The following is a 23,187-nucleotide window of genomic DNA, read 5'->3' as shown; positions in this document are numbered from 1 at the left end:
CATTTGACTGAGCCTCGAGAAAAAATTTTCCCGCTCAGGTTACTTTTATTTCACACGCGTTATTGAAAACCCCCCAAAATACACCAGCTTCGCCGGTTATACTTCAATTCACCCCCCAAAAGGCTTTCCATAATTTGAAGAGTGTGTAGATCCCTCTTTCCAGAGGGATGTGTGCACCATATGATAACTTTTTTGTTATTCAGTAGTGATCCCAGTTCTTTGAACTTGTCTAGAACACAGAGAGTATGAGATTTTTAAAGATTTACACGGCTCTAGGTTTCCTTGATCTGTCAGGAACGAAAGTGAAATTTTACGAATGGAATGAACAAATGAGATGGGAATGGGACCAGAAGAGGACTGGGCACCAATGTATCGCTCGGCCGACACGTTGCTTCAAAACATTGCTTCGTCGTCGGTCTGATGAGTGTAGCGATATGCGGCAACGAACTCAAACATCAGTAATTTCTTTAGTTTTTCTTTTTATCTGCGTTAGATGTTTTAATCCTTTTGACGAGGGGCAATATGATATTAATTGGGGTGGACCGGTATCATTGCGAGAAGGACAAGTGACAACGGTGAGTTGGCATGATAAATGCTCACTACTGTAAATCGCTTGTTCTGTATAACAATTGAGCAACTGTTTTGTAATATTTGCCACAAAATCTGCTACCTTTTGTCAAGATCATGAAGTGAATTCCTGTAAGCAACAGTTCCGGCCTAGTTCATTGAACAGTTAGAAATATTTACCGAAAGAGCCTAAGTTTTAGAATATCAGATGGAAACGGTGTTCTGTATATTTTTTAAGCTTTGGATCTGAGCTTAAATAATATCCTACCGGCACAGAAACGTTATGAATGGAATCTTTTATCATTTTGTAAATCCTAGGAGATAGTCTTTGGCATCAAATTGCTTCAAATAATTAGATGGAAGAGAAGACCTGCCAAAAGTCAGGAAGAATCTTCCAAACGACGCATTCAAAATTGTCCCAAAAATTCTTATTCTTAGCTTGAAATACACAGATTGGAAAATGTTGTCATGTCCCATTGTGTATTTGTTTGTAGCAGAAGATATTCTTTGATACATTGATTATCAAATTTATATACAAGTATATAATCTATCTACAATTCATAAAATCAACAGTAAAATTGAATATAAATTTTCTGATATCAACCAATGTCAATTGGATTTAAACTAAAATCTATAGCATGGTTGAACAAATACATGCATTGAAATGTTTTAATGGGGTTTGCCATTCATCACATCAGTAGGAAGAAATTTAACTTTGTCTCTGTGGCTGTAAGATACCATGTACCAGGACTGTAGATAGGAAATGGGGCTGCTGGCTAATATTTCAAATGAGGCAGCTTAAAGAAGGAACTTTGCAGCTTCTATTGTTATGCCTTACCGAGCAATCACTGGCAAAAATCAAGCTGGAGATTGCTGCTTTTTCGTTCAGTCAATTTAGGTGGCAGCTAGGGCTTAGCAACAATCTTGCTTTTACACTCATGAAATGAGCCAGTTTATCGATATTTCTTTCCTTGTGCCAGTTTAAACATTCTCATACTCCCCAAGCTCATATTCTTAGCTAAATGGCAGCCAGGGCATAGAAACAATCTTGCCTGTACACTTATGAAATGAGCCAGTTTTTCTTGTACTGCACATTGCTTTGCCTGCCAAGCCACATGCATTGGGCATGTGCAACATTCCTGTGGATCAAAAACATCATCACAGGTACACAGGAAAATTTCACATGCATGAATCGGGTGAAAGAAATTTTTCAAACTGGTCGAGCAATCCTTCTACCTGTGTAATTTTCCACAATTTATTACTGACACAGCGATAAGAGGTACCACAGGCAGTCTATTTGACTGATTATTGTCGTTAAAGGAGAGTTCTAACATATTACTTTTTGCTAAGTGAAAATAACGACTTACCCATAGATAGTTAAATGAGGTCTCACCTAAACTGCCATTTTACACAAGCAGTGGGCTGCAGGTATTCTTTATGAGAGGGTTGATTTAATGAAATAGTCATGTTCCTTCCACTCTTAGCTTTTGGCCCTCTTGAAACTAGTCACAAAAAGAAATGTTCAGATTAAAGGTTCAGCTAAATTCAAGATAGTTAAGAATGTGGTTTTGTTAAGCAATGGCTAAACTTTGTTTAAATAGCTGGCTCATAACAGGGCTCGAACTTAACTTTTTTGTCTACTAGCAAAGTTTTGCCAGTAAGATTTTTTTTACTAGCAAAAGAAGGAACCTAACTAGCAAATGTTTGCTAGAGGATATTTTTTAGACTTGCAACTTCGAAAAACCACTAGCATTTCGTGAGTTTGCGAGTGCTAATTTCGAGCCCTGCTCAATTGTTTGAATGAATGAAAAATTAATTGAAGGAATATCTCATTGCTTTCAGAATGGTGAGGATTTCTTAAGCAGTAGAGAGTCAGTGGTAATGATAACAAAGGATAATGAAAAATACAGATGTATACTACCCAAAGATGAAACACTTAATGAGGTAAGTTGATTTAACATTGGACTACCTGTTGCTAATTTCTGAACCACGTGATGTGATTATACTGAAGAGAATTTGGTTTTATCAACTGGGTTGATAATGTAAATTGACCTTGGTAAAAGGGTTTCTAAAATGATTTTTTAAGAGTCATTTTCTTTGACATAGAGCTAAATAATGGTTATTAACCCTTTACACCCTAACATCAATATACTTATTCTCCATACTGTTCTTTATACATTTCCTAAGGTGTTGACAAGGAGAATTTGTTTACCAATCAAATGCTTGTTGGTGATCGTTTCCTTTATTCTCATGACCCAATGTGTGATTCAGGGGTGATACTGTAAGGAGAAATTTCATGCTGATCGCTCTTAGGGGTCACGGGGTTGAATTGTTCAAAGAGTGAGCTTTTCTGTAGGAGATTCAGCCAAACTATATGTTGACTTTTTAATTTGCATTATTTGTAGAAAAAATATTTGTACAATGAACCAGATCCAGAGATACTTTTAGAGTCTCTTTTAAGGAGAGGAGAGTGCTCATACAGGGTGAGTTCTGCCCTCTAGCTGTTACACATTACCTTGTCAATTAGTACATAGAATTTGTTCATAGATCATGATAACAACTTCTACCTGTCAGGTAAATAAGTTATAAGTTTGAGTAATTTCTCATGTACAATGGTGTACATCAGTCATAAGAGTTACAGGGTTAAATTTGTGACTAAAATTTTACTGCTGGCAATCATTTCCTCCCACCAAGGTTCCAAAAGGAAATAAAGATTTTTTTTTTAACTCAGGCTCTACTTCTAATGATTTTTGTTTAGATTTGTTTTTTTTTTGGTTTTTTTTTTTTTGCTTTTGCTTTGTAGTTAGATTCATATTGGACATATGAACTCTGTCATGGAAGACATGTCAAACAGTTCCATGAGCTTAAAGCTGGTGTACAGGTTTGTAAAATCTTTCTTTCTCATAGAAAATTTTTGAACATTTTCTGAGTTTAAGTAGACATTCTCTATGATTATTTTTGAAAGAGAAGTATGCTTTTGACTAGTTTTCATTTCTGCCATTTAATACCATAATGAAATTATGATGGGCTTCATTTTGAGATTCAAAGGAGTAGCCTTATCTGTTGAAAATTTTTTCTTCAAGTGTGCTAAAAATTTTGACTACTGTTACTATCATTTTAATTTTGCTCTGCTGTCTGACTCCTCATTTATGAAGCAACCAAGGCTTCCTTTTTTTCCATCTCATCCAATCAATCTGTTCTCATAAATAAGACCCATCCAAATGGCATTCTTGCTTCAAATGATGAATTTTTTTTTCAATGACCAGTGCCAATGTCATTCCTACTATTTTTGATGTAAGGCTCGTAATGCCAGGTCACTAAGTTGATTTCATAATGGACTCTTCCAAGTTTTATTTCTGAATGGTCATGCTCAAAATGCACCTTAACTTTCTATACCTTATCATGAGTATGCATTTCTCCATTCTGGTCTCTTTGCATTTTCTCAGTTACTGACCAAGATAATATGTTTAACAATCAAGAGCCTCTTTATTTGGTGATCATTTCCTTTATTCTCCTGACCTTGATGTTTGATTAAGGGGTGATATTGTGAGGAGAAATTAGAACTCTTAGGGGTCAAAGAGGACAATCTCATAGAAACCCAGCCAAGAGGAAGGCTGACTGTTATTCTTTTTCCATCTACCTGTCATGTATTGCATGGTTTTCTTTGTACTGTATGCATGACCTAGAGCACTTTACTTTTTAGGATTCAAAAGCGCAGGAGTATTACTTAGGAAAACTTGAACCCAAGATCTTAGACAAGAAGTCCTCAGGTACAAACATGTGTGGATGTAATAATTTTATCCCAGTAAATTGGCCATGTGTGAGTCCCTAAGATCCTCATCTTAAAATTCAAGCTAAATGCAAACCTTTTCTTGTGAGTTTGGTTGATTTAACCCTTAACTGACCACCAGAAGTGATTAACATGTTACTTCTCCCAACATTATCCAGCCATTATCCAGCAAACAGATGACGAGAATACTAAAACTTGTCAGACCTGTACAAGTTGCTATCTTGATCTAACACCAAATTTTTGTAAAATGAAGAGTGTCTCAGCAAGATGGGAGAATTAACTATTACATCATGGGAGTTAAAGGGTGAAAAGCAAGGCTTTGGTAATCTTCAATATGGCATAATGTGGACTGCCTCATTTTATTTTGTTATCTCAAATTTGTTTGTTTGTGTTAGGGTAGGAACAAACAGGTGAGCCTGTTTTTTTTAACCCTTCCTCCCCTCCCTCCCCTCCCTCCCCTCCCTTTCCCACCCCATCCCCCAATGTAAACTATGTTTTCCATACAAACCCATAGCTTGATTTGGCATTGTGGTGTTCGCCTGGCTCAGAACTGTCGCTTTTGTTCAATTGTTTTGACTTACTCTGACTTCTGAATAAAGGGGGTAAGTTTTTTTAAAAACTTTGGTGCTGCGTCGGTGGGAGAGTATAGCAAGTAATTTAGTGTTAATAACTGAGTTGAAAACGTAAATGGGCCACCGCAAAGAGTGAATAGGCTGACGTTTCGAGCTGACGAAGGGCTAACTCTCGAAACGTCAGTCTGACACTGACTTCTGTTCTTGAGTATGAGTTTTGTGTTTATATTTTCATCTGTTGGATTGAAAATAATGTTGGATGCTTGTCTTTCAGGTGATCCCAAACCTTTAGATTCGCCTCCTATGGAAGCAGAAGATCCTAGCAAGATTGTAAGTTAGGATTGTGCCATACTAAAGCAACTAGTTGAGGTTTGCTTTCATGCTCAATTTAAGTGTGGACAGCTAAAATAAGTGCATTGTCACAATTTCTTAATAAAATCAGTTTCATTTCACTTTTGAATGAAATTCGAGCGAAGAAATGCTCCTCACAGGTGGACTGCAATTTTAGAAGTTGTAGAAAAGAAGCCTGAAAAAATCCAGGCTTCGACGGAATTCGAACCCGTGCCTCCTCGATATTAGTTGAGCGCTACAACCAACCGAACTACGAAGTCACGCTGGCAGAGTGGCAAATCTCAGAGGGTTTGTCTTTCTCGTAAAGAAATCTTATCGCAATTTCTCCAGGCTTTTCGAATTTCTTATCTAGCGGATAAGTGTTAACAAAATGTACTGCGCTTTCCATCAGAAAGAAATTTGTCCAGTGGATAGTGTGAACCAACCTTCAAACAACTGGGGCCTGATCTGCCACGTTCTGTGGATCTCACTGTTTTACTTTAGTTAATAGGGCTGTTTAGATCAGAGAACTCTCTGATGCCAATGGCGAACTATCTCACTGGCGTCAACAATGACCTCGTAATGGACGAACTGATCATACTACTCGGTCACTGATTGATTTACTTTTTCATCACTATTGCCAGGTTCCAACTCGTAAGATCAATGGTCAAGTGTTTCCTTACTACAAAGTGATCATGGATAATGGCACCGCTTGTGATCTGCTTGGCAATAAACCTCGAACAACAAATATAATTTACATGTGTGCACCGAGGTCAAGTAACGAGGTAAGACATTATGAGGCAAATTTGTCCAGACTACGCTGGATGCATTTGAAAACGAATTTTCTTTCTTTTTTTCCGATAGACGCGATTGAGTGTCTTAGGTTCTTGCTATTATCATTAATTACGATTAGTTTTACAGTTGGTGAAAATGAATTGCGATTGTAAATGAGAACCCATTTTCCTGAATGAGAACGAAGCAAAATAGCAGAAGGGGCCAGTGATAGATAAACACGAAAAGTGATTGCCCGAAGGGCGGGAAAACGCGGGTGACCAAGTCGCGATCACTGATTTACATCTGATTGGCTGAGAGGATGACGCGAGTTGTCAAGGCCAATCACAGACCATGGTGACGCTTACTCGAAAACTGATGTGAAATGGTTTTCTTGGTTCAGCGTACCAGTAAGCTAAAAATAGCTTGGGTTGAGGACTGAAAATGACCGTAATTGTAGATCAAAGGAAATAAATAGAGGGAAAAAAAAAACAGAAGGAAGTAGAAAACAGAAAACCATGGGTGCTCTGTTTCAGTTCCAAAGATTTTTTTTTTTCTAAACTTTATTTACAAATTAGGACTCTTTTTCAAAAGTTGTCAGTTAAGCGAATTATCATGTTGTATTTATCAACGCACACTTTTCTTTGGAACCGATTACTTGGTGCTGGTTTATTGTCCCGATGGATCTTCGTGGCTCTTTTTATTATTTTATTTATTGTTTATCGCAGTTCATGGCATGTCAATGTGCGCGTTGGAACCTTTTTTTTCTTTTTCTATCTTTTATTTTTTTGTAAATTAACGGCTTAGTACCTTGTGATCTTTGCCATGGCTGCCTGTCCTCAACAAAACCACATGTGCTTAAAAAAGGTTTTTTTTTAAATTTTGGTCAGTATAGAATAAAGGACATCGGAACATATCTTATAACTTTAAACGGTTACGCAATTGCATTTAGTTTTGCAACAATTGTAGAATCTCTGAGTAGACGATGCTGTATTTGGTTCAATGTAGATTTTGCAATCGCCATTTTCAGTAGTCTTCTCTTCACTATCTGATGTCACAGTCTCGTCTTCCTGAACTTCTGTTTGTGTTCGTTTCGATTGTTCGTATTCCTCAGCAGACATTTCAGGTGTTGGCTTTGGTGTTGTTTTGTCAAAGGACGATAAGTCCGTCTTTATCGCGTCGTAGAGGGAAATGTCGCAAAACTTCTGACCCCAAAGAATTTCGTCCGCCAAGTAAGAAGTTTTGGCCTGGATAACACTACCCGTTGATTCCACTACACCCTCTAACACAACGATGAATTCCATCCGGGAATTCGCCAGCTGTTGAGGCCCAATTTTGTACAGCGGACTTTGCTTGTCAATGACATGCACTACTGTCAGAGGTATCAGCAGAAACGGCTTGATGAGCTCGTCGCTCTCCTGTTCATGCTCGATAGTGATCGGAATTTTTCTTTGAGACTTCAACACTTCGTGTCCATTTTCGTCGGTCTTAAAGCGAAAGCAGTGGAGAGAGATTGTCACGTCTATCAGTTGGCTCTTACGTGCGTCAGCAACCCGAAACATTAATGCCAACTGGTCGTTGTGTAGCTTCACGACTGCACACTCCGAGAACAGGACCATTTTGCTCCTGGGATTAGCGCGGGAGAGTTTTGCGAAAAAAAAGCCAAGGAGCGACGTAGTTAAGAGGAAGCCAGCGAGAGACTGGAGAAGAAGGCAGACCACGGCCTCAGGGCATTGAGGGGTTATCTGAAGTAAAACAAGAAAAGAAGAGAAAAGTTAAAAAAATATATTTATTCGCGTAAGTTTCACTTGTTTGCGGAATGTGTTTTTCACGACTTTGTCGATTGCGAGACAACACTGCATGGCTCAATATCTTGTTTTAGATATTAAGTAGGACGAATTTTATAAAGAGTGGAAAAAGTCCTTGATTCTCAATTTAATTAAAATGGCCAGAAAGTTTTATTGTTTAAAATTTAAAACTATGTAGACCCTCATCTTGAATTAAAACAGGACAGCTCTACGGGCTCGCTAAGTTACGGAGACCTTCGAGAAATGGTTCCCTGGCCGGGTCAAATTGTTGTGTTGTTGGGCAAAACGTTTTACTATCCCATACCTCTCTCCACCAAGGAGTATAAATGGGTATCGGAATCGTGATGAAATGCTGGGGAGTTACTTTGTGAGCATGCTTCACGGGTGGGGAAAGGGAGCAAGGATACTCCCAGTCACTTCATGCTTCAGAAACTGGGTTATACTCCGACTGGATGTGTCGCTAGGCTCGAGTACAGACTGATTGTGACTTGTAGACCTTTTACAACAAGAGAATTATGCAGTGTGTTTGTAGTGGTTTTTCGACCAATACCGGACGAAGATGAGCAAAACAAAAGCAATCCTGGTCCACTTTTGACACTGAATGGGATGATACTTTTCATCACTTACAGTCCGCTTTTTGTTTCAACAGGTTCATCAGAGTACTTAAAAAGGACACTTAAGTTTTAAGTTTAACCTCGGTGGATCCTCGGATTGGCGCATGAAACGCTTATTTAAAATTCTCATTTCATTTGTCCAAATCGTGGTAAGATATAATATTTGTTGTTGTTGTTGTCGTTTTTATATATTTTTTTTAATTGTTTCTTCCTTTTCGGATTGCAAAATTTGCGCGTAAACAGCGACATAAACTTTGTGTTCATACACAACGCTTATCGTAAGCACACGCGATGGGCGGGGGGGGGGAGTGCTGCTCCCCTCGGGTATGTCTCGCCCCTCTTGTTCGCCTCGCGCCTGCTTCAATTCGCATGAAAAATGCAGGAAAGAGGAAGGGGAAGAACAAGAGCGCCATACCTGTCGACCGCCATAACCAATAGTAGTCTGCGTTTCCACAGACAGTAAGAAAGCAGAGGTCCATGAATCAACATTGTCCACGCAAATGACCCCACTATCGAACCGAAACCGGAGCCAAAAGATCGCAAACCAAACTGTGCCGAAAAATGCCCAGCTGAAGATGAAAACAACCAAGTACATCCCAATCACCAAACACCAATTGGCCTCGACGAAGGTCGTGAAAAAATCACTCATGGTGAGCTTTTTCTTCTGAGGTACTCTGGAGGGCTGCAGAGTCACTTTGCCACTTTTTTGCACCAACCGATTGGCCTTTGATGGGAGAGTGTAACTCTTTGTTAGCGAGAAATCTGAAAAGATAGGGTAAAAAGTTTTGTAATTTTTTAGAATTGTTTCTGGAAGAAATGCTCGCCGAAGTTGGGCTGGGTCTGCATGCCACTTATCTCTCCAAAATGCCTCAAACCTCTTGCTCTTCTTCAAGTTGCACAATTGAAAGTATTCCTAGTTGAACTCATGAGAAGGAAAGAAAAGAAGAGAAAAGAAAGACCCAATGATAAGAAAAATAAAAAAAAGGAAAACGACTTTATTTGCGTTTTTCCGAATAATTTTCCTTGAGACGTTTCCGGGAGGACTCGCTTTCATGTACTCAATCCAGGTCCACTGGCAAGCGTCCAAACACATTAAAGGTTGACTTGCCAGACATTTCACTCTATTTCCTGCTATTAACAACTCTCTCACTGATTCAACTCACCTCCTCTCGCACATGCTACATTACTATGAGAGAATTGTTTTTCTTACCTGGATAACTGAGATCACGACAATCCAATTTTCTTTTGGGTATCGGTTTCATAATGTACGCCATAACTGCAGAAAAATTATACCGTATTTATATTACCTCAAAATTGTCTTTATATTATCGTTGTTTCAGAAATTTTAAAATCCTAGACTGTCATCTATTACAGTTTTGTTGACAGTAAAGCAGGCAAGGAAAGTTAAGGTTCTCTTCCGTCGAGGAATTAACGTTAAACGTTTTCGTTAAACTTACTGATGCTATACAGCCATTGAAGCAGTTAAAAGTGAAAGAGAACTTTAAGCTTGACATTGTGGGTACAATTCCAGCATGAAGTCAAAATGAAGTAGTGAGCTAAGATCTTGGCCACATCTGTACACTTCTACTGGCTAAACGTATGTAGTTTTTCCTTTGAAGAGGTGCACTTTATTGTACTCGAGTCGTGAGTTACAGTTTATCAATACGGTAAAACCGCCCTTTGCAATAGATTTCCATAAAAGTCGGTTATTAGCGGTCTACCGCCGTCTGTTTAGCCTGCGAACTGCCTCTCTCGCTGGGGTTTCGCCTTATGGCCACTATTATGGCACAGTCGCCTATCATACCTTCGACAACCATTGAACCCCTACCTTTGGGGAGACGTGCAACCGAGTGCTTCAAGAATACGTTACTCGCAATCCGGCGATCCTGACTTTGACTCCTTCGCTATGCTCGTAAAGAACAAACTGGTGCTCCTCCTACCTGTTACTTTAAAGCCAAATATTTATCATTGAAAGTTTTGCTCAGCCTAACGAGCGTTTATGTTATGAATGCTGCCGATGTAAACGCCGGGATTACTTACTTGAATTTACCGTTCAGAAGTTCGACTTACCACGTTAAACGAGAAGATGACCGCTTCACTTTGATGACGATCAGAGAAAAAAAATATTTGCTTGTAGATGTAGGACTGCTGCTGCTTTTAGGAGAGAGTAAAGTTGAATAATAGAGTCATTTCAAGCAAGGTCGTACTTTAAAAGCGTTTGTGATCCGAAAGTGGAAGAAAGTTAAACTCCGCTGTCAAGTAATGTTGAATACAGAATTAGATGGAATCAACGTGGTCGGAATTTTACGGTGAATAACAGTGAAATCCCGATCTAGCGCCGGATGTGACGACAGACTTTAACAAATACGTTTGTGCCTTATTAACAACTCAAAGAAGTTCTTGTGTTGGAAGACCTGAGTAATTTTTTTCTATATATACACGATTAAGCTGAGCCAAACATGGATTAAATTTTTACTGAACCCTTTAACACCAAATAATGACTAGCATCTAATTTCTCCTTACAATATCACCCCTGAATCAAATATAAAGGTCATGAGAGTAAAGGAAATGATCATTTACTAAAAAAAGCTGTTGATTGTTAAACAAATTCTCCTTGTCATCGCCAAATAAAACATTAGTTTGTCCGTGTTAAGTTTCAGCGTGTGCGTTTTTCTGACGTTTAAGTAAATCCCACGTGTTTCTTTTTCGGGTGTATTATTCCCTCGTTCACGTTCATGTCGAAACCGAAAAACTTAGTGGTGTAATCTTTCGAAATTCAGAAGCTTAGAACAATGCCTTTTTTGTAAAGTCGAACAAATAAATTGTGAACGCAAGTGGTTGAGGCGTTTGTTTATATTTTGTGTTGCAAAACATATTTTCGAATAGTTATAGAGCGCCTCTGAGAGCTGTCAACTTCTATTCCCGTCATCTGCGTTGTAACCTTCCCCTCAAGCTACTCTACAGCTCTTTGAGAATGAATAATGTTAATGTTAAATTAAGATAACACCCCAAAGCTGATAAGTTTGTATTTTGTAATGATCCGTTCGCAGGTTGTGTTAACATTTTAAACACACGGTTTTTTCTAAAATTCTCCTCCAAGAATTGTAAGGCTGAAAATAGAAAAAAATTGCTTTATCAACTGAGTTGGTAATGTAAATTGGCTACTGAAAAGAGTTCAGCTCTAAAGCTGACGGTTCGAGCGTTCATTGTTTCGATTCTTTCTGACGAAGAGCCAACTCTCGAAACGTCAGCGTTTGAAACTCTTTACGGTGGCCAATTTACGTTATCAACTAAGTTATAAAAACCAATTAGGCCATTTTACAGTTGGGCACTTACTCGCGAAGCCTTTGATTTGGAGTGGGGCTGAAGGTGACTTTGTTGTGATAAAGGTCAGTATCTAGTTAGCATGATAACAAAGTAATTTACATTTGAAAAGCAGCAAGGTTTGTATCATAACAAGGTCACCCTTAGCCTCACTCCTATTCAAAGGCATGGCAACCAAGCACACGACTGTAAAATGGACTATTGTCTTGTAACACACCCTCCCCTCCCCCCTAATCGACGCATCACCATAGTTGTTTTTAGAAATTTACCCCTCTTTAAAAATAGAGTCCAACCTCTGGAGTCCTTATGTGGAAGTTCTGCACCGCAACATAACAATACTAAATCATGTTCTTGTTTCGATCATCAGATTATTTCTGTCAAAGAGATCCATACTTGTCACTATGAGGTTGAAGTGTTCACGCCACTTATTTGTGCCAACCCAGCATACAGGTTTGTTTCTACTTTATCTTTCGAATGAGACTCCGATGGTCTGTATCACGAAAGTCTCAATAACCTAATAGACTCGAAGCGTAGTTTTGAAATTGTTAGAGAACGGTCATTATTTATCGCGCAAGGGGGTAGGGGAGGGGGAGGGGGAAAGGATTTTGGTTGTATCACGATAACATTTGCCCGACAAAGCTCTGTAATATTTTTAAAATTCCCACCCATGATTGGCAGTTAATTTTCGGTTGTTCCTTCTTTGGCTTTGAATAGGAAAAAAAATGATAAAAAGATGAAACAAGATCAGTAAAATTATAATTTGCGAAGTAAGAAAAACACAAGAGGTACAAGGTTACCAGAATGAAACGGGAATGGTTAACCCTAGGACCTTGAGAGTGGCTGGCGTCTAATTTCTCCATACAATATCACTCTTGAATCAAGCTTAAAGGTGATGGGAGTAATAGAAATGATCACCTATTTAGGAAGCTTTTATTTTATCACAGTCTCTTTGTCAATACCTCAGGAATTGTAAAGAGATTAGTGTGGAGAATATGAAGGCTTATGTTAGGGTGTAAAGGGTTAAGAACCAAGAAGACGAGCGCAGATTGCACATTGAATGCGCAAGTCATTACGTAGCTGCTGGTAGATATGTGCAAAAATATCGCCGACTCGTTTTATTGAGATACAACTATGGCACTGCTCCATCAGTACTGTTTTAAGCAAGTGGAAAGTGATGTTTGTCGTTGCTGTATATAATTCTAAGTTCCTCTTTATTTTTTTCAGTTATCGTGAAAAGCCTGTGCATCATATAAGTTGTCACTCGATGGAGGGTTCACCAGAGTGAGTAACCGTTGTTCTTAACATCTCTAATCAGAAGAATTTTCAATTCGATATCTTAAAGCGAAAGAAAGAAATCGCGGAGGTCCATCAGAAAAATCTCAAATGGAGCAATTTTTATTTGAATTTCGAAAGTTATCCATGTGTTCCTTAAGTTTTGCTTAACTCCGCTCTGTGATTGGCCTAGAACACTCGCGCCACTCTCTAAGCCAATAAGATTTAAAAGTAAATCTAACTCGCGTTTTCCCGCCCTTCAGGCAGATTGCTTTGAGTTCTTAGTGGCCCCTTCTGATATTTTTCTTTACTCTGAGTGGCTGTTTTGATCAGCATGATTTTGGTATTTGGATACTGTAATTATAAACTAATCAAGAGTCGAAGTAGAAAATAACCGAAACTGCCGGAAGCTGAACGAAACGGGAGTCACGAAGTTGCGCTTAACATAGTGCTGTGTGTTTTCTTCCCGTTCAAACGGGGGTAAATTTTAAACGCTGTAGATTTTTAAAGTAGGAAAAATACATGATGACGCGGCAAATGACAAATCAAAAATTTATGGCACTCAATTTTCAGGCAAATTTTGTGGAGCTAATTCCTATCGTAGCCACCGATTTTCATCATGACATCATTGATTAGTAGTGTAACGTTTATGGAAAGAAAGATGAATGTCCCTTCAAGTTCCTTCTCAAGATTAGGCCAGCTCTGTGTTCGCTAAAGTTCTCAGGCCCTAGAAATGGTATCAATTACGGTTCTTTAATTCTATTTGTAGTGAGCCCAGAAGTTATTCTGAATTGATGGAGGAGAAATTTAGTGTTGAGGGATTCTTGGTAAGAAAACTGATTATAATTAGCCAGTTATTAGTGTTCACCAAGTGTTGCCGCGTATAGGTGTTTCAAATGTTTGAAAAAATTCGTAGTGAGATTTGTTTGTTTAATCCTCCTATAACTTGTTAAAAGATGTTTCCGTTTTTTTATGACCCATTTAACAAGTGAAACAAATATTCGGCGGTTTTCCCTTTTCCGTCAAGGTCCAAAGTCTTTCACTGACCTGTTTTACTCCTGAGATCGCTGGCCCAACTACTAACAGAGAACTCCTGTCCAGAGATGGAACACCTCTGGTTAGAGATTCTCAGCCGAAACAAGTACAGCAAATCGTTGGTGGGCGTGATTTATAATTCTGAACGTATTCTAAATCCATCTAGCTGGTTAGATAGCCTCAAGAGTTTGCTAGGTCATCTCACAGTGTCATGGGATGGCATGCTAATCCTTACTGGCGATGTCAATATCGACATGCTTAGTCCTCTCCACTACCTTACAAAAAGGTACCAGACCATCCTTGACGTCTTTGGATTAACGCAAGTAGTGACGCATCCAACAAGAATTACAAAGACAGCGGAAATTCTTATAGATCACCTCATCAAAAACTACCCACAGAAGGTTACGGACACAGGTATAGTACCTTATTCCATAATAAGTGATCGTGACGCCATCTACGCTTGCATCAATGTCCGTTTGCCCCGCTTTCAACCGTGGTTTAATCGCAAACGGGATATGAAAAACTTCAAAGAGGAGTCTTTTGTAGAGGATTTCTCTACGCTTCCCATGTGCATCATATCATATTCGAACGATCCTGACGAACAATTAGAGACCATCAACTCCCTAATTCGAGAATGCATAGAAAGACACGCCCCGTTAAAAAGGATACGTGTTACTGGGCCACCAGTGCCTTGGACGAAATGTTCCAACATTAGAGACCTACAAAAGGAGAGAGACACTGCCAGATATGAGGCCCACAGTACCCCTTCTGTTACAAAGTGGGACTACTTTCGTTCAGTAAGGAACAAACTGAAAGCTGCTATCCGAACTGCCTGTAAAGCTTTTATTGAGAAAGCGCTTTACTCAAGCAAGTCAAGTGAAGTATGGTAGGTCATCCACAGAATTCTTAGGCCTAGCCCAAAGCCTTTGTGCTTCAACCCTGATGAGCTGAATGGTCATTTCACGTCTACAGCGCAAAGAACTCTTAGCGTAAATGCGACCTCCTACGTTGAGCTGACGGAACTGATCGAAAATCTCCCCGATGTATATAATTCTACTAGAGAAGAGGTACTCAAAGCGATTAAAACCTTAAGGTCCGATTGTTCCTCGGGAGCTGATCAGATTCTAACTACATTCATAAAGCTAGTGGCTGACCACTTGGCGGGCCCCTTCACTTGGATCATTAACGGTTGTATAACTGGAGCATACTTCCCAAAGCTTTGGAAGATCGCCAGGGTGTCGCTTATATCCAAGGTAGACAACCCAACGACCAATAACGAACTAAGACCAATCTCGATATTACCGGTGCTGTCTAAGGTGTGCGAAAGGTTGGTCGGCTGGCAGACGTCGGAGCTCGCAAAAAAGCGCCTCTCTTCTTCGTGATAACATTTCCAGTTTCTGTAAAGAGCACTCTACCACTACTGCCCTTCTTGGAGTAAGAGATGACATAAAGCGCGCTATGAAAAGGAGAGAGGTCACCTCGATGGTTCTCGCCGATTTTTCTAAGGCTTTTGGTACGGGTACGGTTTGTTTCAAGACGACGCTAAAGAAATTCAACAAACTCGGCTTCTCCAAAAACTATTTAAAATGGCACCTTTTTATTGCGCGGGGTTAACATCCACATCTGCTTCAGCATATTCAGTTTTCCGCTGCCAGCTTTGTCACGGGTCACTATATGAAGTCTGTGAATACTCTATTTAAATTAGGCTGGTTACCAATGAGAGAGCGTCGGGACTGGCATTTAATTAAAGAAGCACACAAAGCCTTGTATGATGAACATTGGCCCAGGAATCTGAGGCTTGAAGCAGTACAACACGGCAGATGCTTACGTTCCAGCGAAACTATTCACCTTAAAATACCACTGGAGGCAGGCACATTTCAAGACTGTGCCGCTAAGCCTTTTAACTCCCTCCCAGCTGCAGTGAAATCCTGCCCGGACTTTAATACCTTTTCAAAAGAAACTCATAAAATTTCAAAAGCCGTAGTAGATATTTCGTAGAGATACGCATGTCTATATTATTATAAGTAATCCTGATTTATAGCATTTTTTATTTTATTTTATTGTTATACCTAATTTTATGTTTGTATATTTCTTTGAGAAATATCTCGTGTCGTGACCATCATGATTATTTGTTCCTCAAGTATTACAGTCACGTGGCGCTAGGTGATATGGCGTAATTACCTTAGCAGCTAAACTGAAATGACTTAATTCTTTGGTTTTATTTCCTTGAAAGCCTCCAGAAGACGATGACAAGTCACCAGTGCCAGCAGATGAACACAGAAAAATTTTACCCCAGCCTGACAATCTGCTGACTGCATCATTTCTAAGTGGAGATTACTGTCTTGTTGGTGTGAGTACAAAGCAGACATACCTGAGTGAGCTTTGCAGATACGTACAGGAAGGCCCTCATTATTAGTGTTACAGGACGCGCTTTTCTCCGCCCGCAGGAAGATCTGAGACTAGTCGGGGTACTTTCCCAATGGTGACGAGACGCTCGTGCTGAAGAGCTAATAATTAGGGCCGTCCCGTTTTCTACTCTTTACGAGAAGTGCGTGGGTTCTTTAGTGTCCCCTGCTAACCAGTACAGAGAAGTAGGGGACTGGGCCTACGGCTTATCGTCCTTACTCGCGAAGGCTAGAAAGTCTAACCTTTTTGCAAATGTCATAGCGAAGGTAGCATATTCCCATCAGTTATTTTAAGACCTTGTGTGTTAGTCCAGTGTGGGACGAATTTTGGTCGTCTGTTCATATAAAAAAATTACAGCCCAATTTACCTGTGAACTGAGAAATAACAGCGAGTCATTTAGAAGTCAAATTGAACACACGTAACTTACTTTAAACTTAGGAATATGTGAGAGATCAAGTCGCAACAAGTTTTGCACCTGATTGCCGGAAGGGGCGGGTTGTTTACTCAGAGCCACTTGAAGCAAAAGCAATGCACTCCCAGATTGCCTTAACCCCTCCACTATTACGAGTGACTAGCATCTAATTTCTCTCTATTACCACTACGTAACAAAACATAAAGGTCACGAGAATATAGGAAATTACCACCCATTCATGAAGCTCTTCATGGTGAAACAAATTCTCCTTTTAATACCGTAGGAACTGTACAGAGAATAGTATGGAGAATGTGCATACTGATGCATACTGATGCATACTGATGCATACTGATGCATACTGATGCACACTGATGTTAGGGTGTTTTTCGCTTGGTGTTTCTTTTCAGGGAGGGTCTGGCTGGTGGAAATATGAGTTTTGTTACGGCAAACAAGTGACGCAGTTTCACCAAGAGGTAGGGAACGTTTTTGACACAAACTAAGCGGAGAGATATTGCAGCATTTTTAAAACATTTCTTCTGCCTTTTTGGAGGTCGTGTGGATAGGGTGTTAGGCCAGTAATCTGATGGCTCTAGGTTCATTCCTTTTATCCTGCTACTTATTTATAATTGTATTTTGTTCTCGTTTGCACCAAGTTCAACTCCTTGGCTTTATGTAGCCTAATGGTCTACCTCCTGCCAGTTGGGATTTTTATAATACACGATGGTCTGACCATTTATGTAAACTTTAGCCGTTGTTCAACAACACTACGTTCTAAACTGTGTACAATTTAGCTGAACCTTTTATCTGAACATTTATTTTTGTGAACCGTGTCAATAGAGCCGAAGGCTACACTGGAAGGACATTTAGTTAATTAAATCAATCCTCTTATAAAGAATACCTGAGGCCCGTTGCTTACATAAAAACCTTACTCTGGGTTGAACCTCGTGTAAATAGCCGGCAATGTTGGGTTCCAGTTTGTTTGTATTGGCTCTGAACTGAAAAGCCCCATTGGGGGAGAGGCCAATTAGGTATACATACGTTGTGAATTGATGAATGACTCATTTTATTTTATTTTGTAGGCAAATGGTCCCAGAATAAATATACTTCTAGGAAAATGGGTGGAAAATGTATGTTGTGGTCTTGAAATGTTTAACTTGTACAGTTTGCATTGGCTAATTAAGCATGAATGAAATTCCAGTCATTTAGGGCAATTTATTATATGCAAAATAAAAAAAAAAGCAAATAGAATATCTGTACTACCCTGAAACAAACTTAGACGTAATCCTTACAAGAGTCCTCCCCAATTGATCACTCCTATTTAATAATCCGTTCACCGTCTTAAATAAGATGCATGCCTTAGGCTGTGCTAACGGCTCGACCTTTTGCATATCGATTCCCCTCTTTCACTCGTTCCAATGCCTTGCATATCCACCGGTAAAAAGATCTGTTTTGAATTACAGGCTCATATCAGCTGGAAGAAAGATAAATGGGCAGGTGACGGGTAAGATATACCAGTTACATCTTCAAAAGTAAATAACAATTATTCACTGAAGTGGAGGCAAATATCCACCACTTTCACCGACACTGCGAGAAATAATGTTTTTATTATTTTTTTTTAAGTTATTTTTTAACGGAATACACCACACAGGAAGCACCGAAATTAGTGTACTTCTTTTAATAAACCAGTGATTTTGTCTCTTCGGCTGCTGGGAGTTGAATGATACCTGTTACTCACTCCCGAACTGTTCAATCCGCGTGCGCTAACAGCACTATTCGCTCGTGTGGTATATACTAATCATAATTAGTAGTACATGAGGGCTGAGCCAGTTTACTAGTTAGTCCGCTGGATTGTTGACTTTTATTTGTCTTTGGGTTTTTTTTTTCTCTGTTTTAGTGTTTTGTTTTGTTTGTTTGTTTGTTTTTTAATGGTTATACTAGTCACGGACGCAAGGGAGACCTTTTTTTAGGTAACGCTGCTTGAATTTGATGCTCTAAAGCTCTCATTTGAATGGTCACACCCAATGGTCTGTCCAGCGGAGATCATTATAATCGTAAAACTAGAAAGCCAAGCTAGCACATGTCGTTAAGTTAACGATGGAGTCGTATTTGTAGGGTTAAAACATTTCTGGCGCTGTGTCGCATATTCTGTTTTCAGGTACATTGATCATTTTTACAGTGGAGGGGACGTTTGCGACTTAACTGGAAAACCAAGGAGTGTCGTAGTTAGATTAAAGTAGGTATAAAGCCTTCAAAGAGCCATTGAACGATTGTATGATGCATCGTAAGTCTTTTTAAGATGGGACAATAGAGACGCTACGGCGTTTCTTTTCGTCCTAAAGGAGCAAAGAGGTTTTCATATCGGTAGAGCTTTCGGTTAAATTTTTTTTAGCAGTTATTGTGAAAGGGTCAGTGGATCATGCGCAAAGGACCAATAGGTATAGAAACAAACATGATCAAAGAGACAGACAGACAGACAGACACGATTGAAGGACGTAAGGCAGCTTTTCAAGGAGTTCAGTCAGTAACACGGGGCGAAATAGCAAACAGAGTGATGGTAGCAGAAGAGCAAGTGAAAAAACCGAGGAAAGTCTGGGTCACGTGGGATTCATTACGCGACTCGAGCTAAACCTCCCTCGGTTTTTCACTTCTCTGCTTCTCTAGTTAATAATTATTCACCGAAGTGGAGGTGAATAGTGAAATATCCACCACTTTCACCGACACTTAAATGAATAATTGTCTTAGTATATACAACACAGATACCGAAAAAATATATAGCGAAAAGTAGTCGTAAATTAGACGCTCGATTTTGTCTCGTCGGCTGCTCGGAAGTGAATATTACTTGCTATTCAATTCCGAATTAGCCAATCAATGCAGGCGAAAAGCATTTTCACTTGTGTGGTATATACTAATACTGTTTACTTTTGCGCTTCGTTTTACTAACTGAACGCTCGGAACAGAGTAGACGAGCAGACGTAACGACGGACGAGCCGGCGGACAAACAAACGTGTACGGAGAGACTATTAGTTTGAAGATCTGACAGGCAGACCGAGAGACAGCACTGGAACATATCAGCTAAGTTTATGGTATAACTAAGCAACAAGGTCTGGTAGTTAAAAGTAGCATTCGACCGCACGATCGAAACTGGCTTGAGTTGGAACCCCCACAAACGTGACAATTGTGCAACATCTTACAATTTGACACATACTTGTTGCAGATGCAAGGAGTCGACACATCTTCAAGAAGTTGCCCTTTCGCTAACGGAGCCAAGCACGTGTGAATATATTCTAAGGGTAAGATCGATAAACATAAGGAAAAAAAATACCTGATTCAATTTTTAAGATGCCAGGTGTCAGTTGTCTGTAACCTCATTTCAGGTGACCGCTTAATACGATTTATAACTCAGGGGCCGGTTTTTCAAAAGGTGGTTAGCGGTAATCCAGGATTCAAAAAATTGATTTAACCTGTATTTCTCGTTAAATTTGGGGTATATAACGGCTCACGTTTTCAAGAGTTTAACAATAGTGTATAACAAAACTGAGGAAAAAAAGTACAAATTGTTTTAACTGTCTGTAAAGCAACAAGACTGAATCAAATATTGTTGGGTGACCCTCGGTTAGCTTAATCTTGCTTTGAACAACCCGGCCCAGGCCTTTATATTCAAGTGTAAAGTGGAAGACGCAATGGCCTATTGGTTGGACTCTGGGTCGAGAGGTCTGGGTTCGAGATCTGGCTGAGTCATTGTGTTGTGTTCTTAGACAAAACACTTGACTCTCCCTCAGTTTCTCTTCACCCGTGAGTATAAACGGATAGTGCCGAATTTTCGGGGAAGCCGGATTAAATGCTGAGGGGTAACCTCGTGATGGACACTGGCATGCCAACCAGGGGGGAGTAGTGACGATCTTTGTCTCTCATGCCATGGAATCCGGGTTAAGCTCCGGCTGGGTGAGACACTGGGCTTGAGTGCAGGCTTTACCTTACCATCTCGAGTGAAAAATTATGTTTGTCCTTATTTTACGTCCACTACAGGTTGAATCTCCAATTATTTGTCCTCTCTTGGAAAAGATGGATGAACATGGATTATTTGTAGTGGAAAATTTGTGAAAAAAAAACCGTCTGCCGATGAACGTCTTCATCCGGAAATACCAGCAAATCTCTTTTTGTGAAAATATGAGTGAGAAAGACAGTGTTTATCTATGAAAATCAGAACACCCTGTTTTCTGGGCTTAAGTATCAATTAATTAAAACTATTGAATTAGGGTCAGCCAAAGAAGCATATGTAAATGAGGAACCAACTCTGGATGAACTCCGACGCTCCGCTTTGTTGGCTTCGCTGACCTCACTTTTAAGAACCATCACAAAACTGCTAGCCTGAAAGGTTACATAATGGTTCTATATCGTAAGGTATTTTCACGAAATTTGCTGAAACTTACGTTGGGCGGGTTTTCTCGCCAAGTTTCCCATGAACCGTTGCATTGCTCGGCTCTTTTGTTAAGAGAACAGAATCGTGTTCTGCTTGGTTTCTACGTTTCCTGTCTCAATAGCCTAAGTCCTTTTTTTATCGCTGTGAAAAAACTATCGCAATTATGCAAGGGGTTGCAAAATATTACAAAGACAAGATAGCGCATCAAAAAGGCAGTGGTATTAAGAGGAAGGAGTGATTGTTAAGGACAGAGAGGATTAAATCGGTGAACAAATACTTAGCCTCATTAGGTTTGGGTATTTTGTTTTCGTTTTGTTGTATTATTATTATTATTATTATTATTATTATTATTTTATTTATCTATTTTGTGCGCGCGCGTGTGTGTGTGTGTATGTCTGTCGTGCAATAACCGTGAACCTCAATATCGTAGTTGAAGACACTTTCTCTAAACTGACATCGCTGGAAATAGTTTTGAAACGAGCAAAAGAAAAAAAAAATTAGGAAAAGAAGACGAAGAAGAAACTGAGGGCGCTCGCCTTACATAAGAACTGGCCGGCCATTCCGGTTTATCAGAAAAGAGAATTCCTCTGTAGATCAGAGGTGTGCGGCTACATTTTTAATTCCTATATTCCTATAACCTTTACAGTGTACTGTTGCGTTTTTATAGGGGAACACTCCACTAAGAGACATTTTTATTTGCCATGTGTCGTTTTGGCCCGTGATTTCTGTAAAATAAGTGCCCCATTGTTTAGAATGCTCTCGTGCTGTTCTTTCAGTACGATTTGCTACGGTTTGTAATTAAGATATTTTTACAAATTTGAAAGGAAACAATTTATGTAGGGTAATTATATTTTATGCGAAAGTCTAATGAAAAAGGTAAAAATCAGAGAAAAAAAACCATGGGGCTTTTGTTTGTGTTTTATTAACGTCGTTTTAAAACATGATTCAGCTGTCTAAAAAAAATCCTTTCAATTGGTAACACAATAGTGAATTGTGTTGAAATTGGAGGAAAGATTGTGGATTGCAGTTTCCGTTGCGGCCGTGCTTTGGGCTGAATCAATACCCTTCCCTTCCACCCCCACTCATTGTAAATAAAAACAAATTTCGGCAGCGCTTCCTAGGCCGGGACACAGTTGAATTTTTCTAGTCATTACCACTTCGCTGCTTGCCATCATTTTACTACAAACCCTAAGAGAGGTTTAAATATGAAAATTTATGAAAGTTTTGCTGATATTGCTGAAAGGAGACCAGAAGCGTTTTTCTCAGAATCTGAAACAACCACAAGACAACAAAGGTACGTGCGGAAGGAAGTGTTCGTTCTGAATCAACACAATTCATTTTGTTACACCCAGTCCCTGTTCAGGGAAGGATTGAATTTATGTCTCAGTTTGTCAGGCCTTTGAGGCGATTTTAATATTTGAAGCAATTGGGTTCCCTGAAGCATATCCTTCATGTAATTGAGGAGTTTAGTAACAGTTTGTGAATCGTAAATTTACTGTGAATCTTCAAAGCCCATAAATTGCAATCCGTAACAGTCTGCTCCATCCTTGACAACTGGTGCCCTTCCTTTGTGACAATTTTCTATCACACCGAAAATTAATTTAATTCTTCCAGATTATTTTCTTTTGTTCAAGCTTTCCTTCTCGCTGAAAGTAATTTTCACCTTACTCAAATTATCTCACCGCGGAAGTTGTTTTCTTCCGCTTACTCTGCAGTAGAAAGGGGGAAATTACAGTGGATGGAAATCGGAGTAACAGTATACGAAAGAAATAGTCATTTGTCGTTTATGAATTCAAATTGGTGCATAGGTTTAGCGACACTGGAATCGAAATACCATGTTTCAAGGGAAGGATTTAGACAAAAACA

The 23,187-nt window shown here is 39.4% G+C and overlaps 2 protein-coding genes across 5 annotated transcripts; one reads left to right on the top strand and one right to left on the bottom strand.

The window, feature by feature from the left end:
- The first annotated feature begins 360 nt into the window (after positions 1-360).
- Positions 361-21,597, top strand: LOC113687085 (endoplasmic reticulum lectin 1). Its single transcript, XM_089193114.1, has 17 exons — positions 361-575; positions 2,410-2,511; positions 2,973-3,050; positions 3,371-3,448; positions 4,271-4,337; positions 5,204-5,259; positions 5,904-6,044; positions 12,144-12,226; positions 13,001-13,057; positions 13,818-13,875; positions 16,317-16,433; positions 17,309-17,374; positions 17,981-18,028; positions 18,362-18,402; positions 19,057-19,134; positions 20,116-20,191; positions 20,928-21,597. The coding sequence occupies exons 1-17, from the start codon at positions 435-437 to the stop codon at positions 21,000-21,002; spliced, it is 1,362 nt and encodes a 453-aa protein (XP_089049240.1). The 5' UTR covers positions 361-434; the 3' UTR covers positions 21,003-21,597.
- Positions 6,790-10,962, bottom strand: LOC113687086 (ATP-sensitive inward rectifier potassium channel 11). 4 transcript variants are annotated; one of them, XM_089193113.1, is made up of 5 exons: positions 10,523-10,962; positions 10,281-10,398; positions 9,663-9,728; positions 8,868-9,214; positions 6,790-7,775 (listed from the first exon to the last, which is right to left on the bottom strand). In XM_089193113.1, exons 3-5 carry the CDS (start codon positions 9,724-9,726, stop codon positions 6,957-6,959), a joined length of 1,230 nt encoding a protein of 409 aa, XP_089049239.1. In that variant the 5' UTR covers positions 9,727-9,728; positions 10,281-10,398; positions 10,523-10,962; the 3' UTR covers positions 6,790-6,956. The 4 variants fall into 4 exon arrangements, with proteins under 4 accessions (XP_089049239.1, XP_089049238.1, XP_027060594.2 ...); XM_089193112.1 differs by lacking the exon at positions 10,281-10,398 and having other exon boundaries at positions 10,523-10,913; XM_027204793.2 differs by having other exon boundaries at positions 10,281-10,634.
- Positions 21,598-23,187: the final 1,590 nt, after the last annotated feature.

The sequence above is a fragment of the Pocillopora damicornis genome, chromosome 14 (genome assembly GCF_964200805.1).
Source record: "Pocillopora damicornis chromosome 14, jaPocDami1.2, whole genome shotgun sequence".
NCBI lineage: Eukaryota > Metazoa > Cnidaria > Anthozoa > Scleractinia > Pocilloporidae > Pocillopora > Pocillopora damicornis.
This window is presented reverse-complemented; position numbering and strand designations above follow the sequence as displayed.

Coding starts and splice junctions, on each gene's coding strand:
- LOC113687085 (XM_089193114.1), top strand. CDS start 435: ATGCGGCAACGAACTCAAACATCAGTAATTTCTTTAGTTTTTCTTTTT. Junction 13,058..13,817: donor TCGATGGAGGGTTCACCAGA/GTGAGTAACCGT, acceptor TTCTATTTGTAG/TGAGCCCAGAAGTTATTCTG. Junction 18,029..18,361: donor TAGGAAAATGGGTGGAAAAT/GTATGTTGTGGT, acceptor TTTGAATTACAG/GCTCATATCAGCTGGAAGAA.
- LOC113687086 (XM_089193113.1), bottom strand. CDS start 9,726: ATGGCGTACATTATGAAACCGATACCCAAAAGAAAATTGGATTGTCGT. Junction 9,215..9,662: donor TCGTGATCTCAGTTATCCAG/GTAAGAAAAACA, acceptor CTATCTTTTCAG/ATTTCTCGCTAACAAAGAGT. Junction 7,776..8,867: donor TTGGTTATGGCGGTCGACAG/GTATGGCGCTCT, acceptor GTTTTACTTCAG/ATAACCCCTCAATGCCCTGA.